The sequence below is a fragment of the Sander vitreus genome, unplaced genomic scaffold (assembly GCF_031162955.1).
Source record: "Sander vitreus isolate 19-12246 unplaced genomic scaffold, sanVit1 ctg953_0, whole genome shotgun sequence".
NCBI classification, from domain to species: domain Eukaryota; kingdom Metazoa; phylum Chordata; class Actinopteri; order Perciformes; family Percidae; genus Sander; species Sander vitreus.
This window is the reverse complement of record NW_027596030.1, coordinates 1-5,999: the sequence shown is the minus strand read 5'-3', so window position 1 is coordinate 5,999 and position 5,999 is coordinate 1. Positions and strand designations below refer to the sequence as shown.

At 43.6% G+C, this 5,999-nt stretch overlaps 1 protein-coding gene across 1 annotated transcript; it reads left to right on the top strand.

Moving 5' to 3' along the window:
- Positions 1 to 418: 418 nt before the first annotated feature.
- On the top strand, positions 419 to 4,631 carry LOC144515118 (plastin-2-like). Its single transcript, XM_078245720.1, has 5 exons — positions 419 to 523; positions 2,744 to 2,858; positions 3,148 to 3,281; positions 3,794 to 3,914; positions 4,482 to 4,631. The coding sequence occupies exons 1-5, from the start codon at positions 480 to 482 to the stop codon at positions 4,608 to 4,610; spliced, it is 543 nt and encodes a 180-aa protein (XP_078101846.1). The 5' UTR covers positions 419 to 479; the 3' UTR covers positions 4,611 to 4,631.
- Positions 4,632 to 5,999: the final 1,368 nt, after the last annotated feature.

Genomic DNA, 5,999 nt, shown 5'->3' with positions numbered 1-5,999 from the left:
CTCTATACACGCTAAAAAGTCCTGATTATTTACATGGAGTCTCGGGTGGAAATATGCTGGCTCTATACACGCTAAAAGTCCTGATTATTTACATGGAGTCTGGTGGAGATATGCAGGATCTATACACGCTAAAAGTCCTGATTATTTACATGGAGTCTGGTGGAGATATGCAGGATCTATACACGCTAAAAGTCCTGATTATTTACATGGAGTCTGGTGGAGATATGCTGGCTCTATACACGCTAAAAGTCCTGATTATTTACATGGAGTCTGGTGGAGTCTGGTGATGGTGATTTTGAGGGCTGTTTCATGTTAAACTAAAAGGATCTTCCTCTTTAACTAAAAGGTCTATCTCTGTAGGGATCCTTTCATAATGTTGTCAGACACTTAGAATAATAATCTGAGTCTGTCACTGTTGGTGTTTCACTGATGTTTTTCATCCAGGGGAAACCAGGGAGGAGCGAACCTTCAGGAACTGGATGAACTCGCTGGGGGTCAACCCCCGGGTCAACCACCTCTACGCGTAAGAACACGCTCACACTCTTCTTCCCTAAAACACTGCAACACGTCCTGCCTTTAAACAAGGAAGCAGGTGAAGTATGGAAGCAAATAAAACTATTAAAGGTGCCGTAGGTAGGACTGTGAAGATCCAGGACTTAACCAAAGAATGTGAACATCAACAACTTCTCAGCCCCTCCCCCCTTTCTGCTAAAGCCCAAACGGTCTCCTAAGCCCCTCCCCCCCACAAGGGAGAATGAATGTTGTGCATGAGCAGTGATTGACACGCAGTTAGACACCCCCCCTGGCCCTGATTGGTGCATCTGAACAGTTAGACACCCTCCCTGGCCCTGATTGGTCCATCTGACCAGTTAGACACCCCCCCTGGCCCTGATTGGTGCATCTGAACAGTTAGACACCCCCCCTGGCCCTGATTGGTGCATCTGAACAGTTAGACACCCCCCCTGGCCCTGATTGGTGCATCTGAACAGTTAGACACCACCCCTGGCCCTGATTGGTGCATCTGAACAGTTAGACACCCCCCCTGGCCCTGATTGGTCCATCTGAACAGTTAGACACCCCCCCTGGCCCTGATTGGTCCATCTGAACAGTTAGACACCACCCCTGGCCCTGATTGGTCCATCTGAACAGTTAGACACCCCCCCCTGGCCCTGATTGGTGCATCTGAACAGTTAGACACCACCCCTGGCCCTGATTGGTCCATCTGAACAGTTAGACACCCCCCACCTGGCCCTGATTGGTCCATCTGAAAAGTTAGACACCCCCCACCTGGCCCTGATTGGTCCATCTGAACAGTTAGACACCCCCTGGCCCTGATTGGTGCATCTGAACAGTTAGACACCCCCTGGCCCTGATTGGTCCATCTGAACAGTTAGACACCACCCCCTGGCCCTGATTGGTCCATCTGAACAGTTAGACACCACCCCCTGGCCCTGATTGGTCCATCTGAACAGGGCTCCAGGCTGTAGGTGGAGCCAGAGGAGCTGATTATTTGAATGACCAGCTTCCTGTAGTTCTACTAGAACATAGGGTCAGTTTCAGCAGATATGACAGAAAGGTAGTTTTAGAAGTATTACGTACTGCACCTTTAACAGCTACTGAATACTTCTGATTTATTTTACTTTGAAAAACCTGATTATCTTTATTATCTTTGGAGAAAGAAATAGGATCAGTGGTTTTTAAAGATTAAATACTCATGTCTCGTATTTGCTTCCATACCTGGAGCCGAACAGAACGTAAAACAACTGTGTGTGTGTGTGTCTGTCTGTCTGTCTCTGTGTGTGTGTGTGTGTCTGTGTCTGTCTGTGTGTGTGTGTGTGTGTCTGTGTGTGTCTGTCTGTGTGTGTGCGTGCACACGTACTTGCGTGTGTTTGCACGTGTGTGTTTGCGTCTGTGTGTTTGCGTTTGTGTGTGTGCGCGTGTTTGTTTGCGTCTGTGTGTTTGCGTTTGTGTGTGTGCGCGTGTTTGTGCGTGCGTGCACGTGTGTGTGTGTGTGTGTTTGCATGCATGTTTGCGTGCGTGCGTGCGTGCGTGTGTGTTTGCATGTGTGGGTGCGTATGGTGGTGATGGAGCAGTGGATATGACACATACCTTTGGTGTGTGTGTGTGTATGTGTGTATGTGTGTGTCTGTGTGTGTGTGTCTGTCTGTCTGTCTGTGTGTGTGTTTGTGTGCGTGTCTGTGTGTGTGCGTGCACACGTACTTGCGTGTGTTTGTGTGTGTGCGTGCGCACGTACGTGCGTGTTTGTGTGTGTGTGTGCGTGTATGCACGTGTGTGTTTGTGTCTGTGTTCGTGCACACGTACGTGTGTGTGTTTGCATGTGTGTGTGTGCGTGCATGCACGTGTGTGTGTGTGTGTGTTTGCGTTTGTGTGCGTGTCTGTGTGCATGCACGCGTGCGTTTGCATGTGTGTGCGCGTGTTTGTGCGTGCACGTGTGTGTGTGTCTGTGTGCGTGCATGTTTGCATGCGTGCGTGCGTGTGTGTTTGCGTGCGTGTGTGCGTATGGTGGTGATGGAGCAGTGGATATGACACATACCTTTGGTGTGGGGAGACCTGGGTTTGATTCCCACTGTGATACATCAACCAATGTGTCCCTGAGCAAGGCACTTTACCTCTAGTAGCTCCAGAGGTGTGTGACCTCTGAGATATGTAGCAGCTGATAAAAGCATCAGCTAAATGACATGTAATGTAATGTAATGTGTGTGTGTGTGTGTGTGTGTTCCAGAGACATTGATGACGCCCTGGTGATCTTCCAGCTGTACGAGAAGATTAAGGTCCCGGTGGACTGGGACCGAGTCAACAAGCCGCCCTACCCCAAACTGGGCAGCAACATGAAGAAGGTGCCGCAGCAACGTTCACGTCTGCTCTGATCCAAAACGTAGTGTCAAATCCTAACAGCAGTTATCAAGACACTTTCCAGATAGACTAGGTCTACGTCAGTGGGTCCCAACCTTTTCTCGCTACATCACACGTGTTCATGGCTCAGTTCAAACGGATCTAAACGTTGTTTGTCTCTTCCCGACGTCTGAATACCGTCTGATTATGAAGACAGTCGTTTGGCTTTTAAGCAGCAGGAAACAGTTCGCGTGACACGTCGACTGAAGTGTAACTCTCGTGTGTGTGTTGCAGCTGGAGAACTGCAACTACGCAGTCAAGCTGGGAAAGGAGGAGGCCAAGTTCTCTCTGGTAGGCATCGCCGGGCAGGACCTGAACGCCGGGAATCGAACCCTCACCCTCGCTCTGCTCTGGCAGCTCATGAGGAGGTAACAACTGCCCCTTCAAACTCGTTCAAACCTTTCACGTTCAGCTCAGCTTTACTCAAAGACAAGTCATGAGACGTAGTGCAGATGTGTGAAACGAGACACCCTGCTAAGGTATTTGAAGTTTGTGTACAGGCGGCCCAGATACTAGCAAATAATACACATTATAAATACTATCATATTGTTTGGATAAAAGGAGAAACTGTATTATACGACAACATTTACCTATGTGGTCCCGAGACATTTGTTCCATCCGTCTAAGCATGGGTTAAACAGATGAGATGCAGGCGGCTGGGTAGCTCCCCATATCGTTTGTGATAATCAAAATTGGGCTTTTCTTTGACGTTTTTGTTGCTTGTTTTAAAAAAAGGGGAAAAATATTGACGTTTTTGTCGCCTTTCTCAAGGTTTTGAACAGTAACTTCATTTTAAAAAGGCCTTCCCTTCAGAGAGTTACATTTCTGTCACCTGGGCAGGTGAAGCTTTTATTTTGAAAGCTGCTGTGTGCTCCCTCAGATACACGCTGAACATCCTGGAGGACCTGGGCGACGGGCAGAAGGTGACCGACGACACCATCGTGTCCTGGGTCAACGACACGCTCACACACGCCGAGAAACCCAAAATCTCCAGCTTCAAGGTAACGGAGACACCCGGCTGCTTCCTCACGCAGAACGGAGGCCCGGCTGCTGTTTGACGGATCTGCAGGGCGCCATTTACACTCATCCCTGCTTCTGCTCAGTTATACTGTGGTCCCCTAATACTGTATCTGAAGTCTCTTTATATAGACCTTAGTGGTCCCCTAATACTGTATCTGAAGTCTCTTTTATATAGACCTTAGTGGTCCCTAATACTGTATCTGAAGTCTCTTTTATATAGACCTTAGTGGTCCCCTAATACTGTATCTGAAGTCTCTTTATATAGACCTTAGTGGTCCCCTAATACTGTATCTGAAGTCTCTTTTATATAGACCTTAGTGGTCCCCTAATACTGTATCTGAAGTCTCTTTTATATAGACCTTAGTGGTCCCCTAATACTGTATCTGAAGTCTCTTGTATATAGACCTTTTTCTTTTTTGGTTTCCCGTTCTGATAAAAAGTCCCAGGTACCTGCCAACAGGTACTTCATTTAGTATCACCTCCGTCGAGGTTCCAAACGAGCTGAGGCGATACCAAAAGGTGACGTGAAAACCTGCTTTTGTGTGTAGGACTGGTCGATCAGCAGCAGCATGCCGGTTCTGGACCTGATTGACGCCATCCAGCCCGGATCCATCCGCTACGACCTGCTAAAGACAGAAGACCTGACGGAGGACGAGAAACTCAACAACGCCAAGTAGGAACCCGTTCATTCCCTCGTTCTCCTCTAAAGTGGAAACGTCTTTGATCCCTGAGCCACGTGTTGTGTGTGAAATGTTCTGAATAGATAGCGTATACATTAATATGTTGTTACAGAGAGAAAATAGGAAAAGGTACCAGTAAGGAATACTACGTACCGGTAATCGGTACAAAAGTTGGCCAGAAAAACTGAGAAATCAACTTGAAAATATAGTATAGTATGTCGAAAAAGTGATTAAAAAGTCATAGTATAGTATGTCGAAAAAGTGATTAAAAAGTCATAGTATAGTATGTCGAAAAAGTGATTAAAAAGTCATAGTATAGTATGTCAAAAGTCATAGTATAGTATGTCAAAAAGTCATAGTATAGTATGTCGAAAAAGTGATAAAAAGTCATAGTATAGTATGTCAAAAAGTCATAGTATAGTATGTCGAAAAACAAAAAAGTCATAGTATAGTATGTCGAAAAAGACAAAAAAGTCATAGTATAGTATGTCGAAAAAGTAATAAAAAGTCGTAGTATAGTATGTCGAAAAAGTAATAAAAAGTCAATAGTATGTCAAAAAAGTCATAGTATAGTATGTCGAAAAAGTAATAAAAAGTCGTAGTATAGTATGTCGAAAAAGTCATAGTATGTCGAAAAAGTAATAAAAAGTCATAGTATAGTATGTCGAAAAAGTGATAAAGTCATAGTATAGTATGTCGAAAAAGTCATAGTATAGTATGTCAAAAAGTCATAGTATAGTATGTCGAAAAAGTCATAGTATAGTATGTCGAAAAAGTCATAGTATAGTATGTCGAAAAAGTGATAAAAAGTCATAGTATAGTATGTCAAAAAGTCATAGTATAGTATGTCAAAAAGACAAAAAGTCATAGTATAGTATGTCAAAAAGTCATAGTATAGTATGTCAAAAAGTCATAGTATAGTATGTCAAAAAGTCATAGTATAGTATGTCGAAAAAGTCATAGTATAGTATGTCAAAAAGTCATAAAAAGTCATAGTATAGTATGTCGAAAAAGTCATAGTATAGTATGTCGAAAAAGACAAAAAGTCATAGTATAGTATGTCGAAAAAGTCATAAAAAGTCATAGTATAGTATGTCAAAAAAGTCATAAAAAGTCATAGTATAGTATGTCGAAAAGACATAAAAGTCATAGTATAGTATGTCGAAAAAGTGATAAAAAGTCATAGTATAGTATGTTGAAAAAGTGATAAAAAGTCATAGTATAGTATGTCGAAAAAGTCATAAAAAGTCATAGTATAGTATGTCGAAAAAGTCATAGTATAGTATGTCTAAAAAGTCATAGTATAGTATGTCGAAAAAGTCATAAAAAGTCATAGTATAGTATGTCAAAAAGTCATAGTATAGTATGTCTAAAAAGTCATAAAAA

Bases quoted from the DNA above. Each gene is read 5' to 3' on its own strand.
- LOC144515118 (XM_078245720.1), top strand. From the start codon at position 480: ATGAACTCGCTGGGGGTCAACCCCCGGGTCAACCACCTCTACGC. The intron at 2,859-3,147 runs GTGCCGCAGCAA...TGTGTGTTGCAG, and splicing joins TGGGCAGCAACATGAAGAAG to CTGGAGAACTGCAACTACGC. The intron at 3,282-3,793 runs GTAACAACTGCC...GTGCTCCCTCAG, and splicing joins CTCTGGCAGCTCATGAGGAG to ATACACGCTGAACATCCTGG.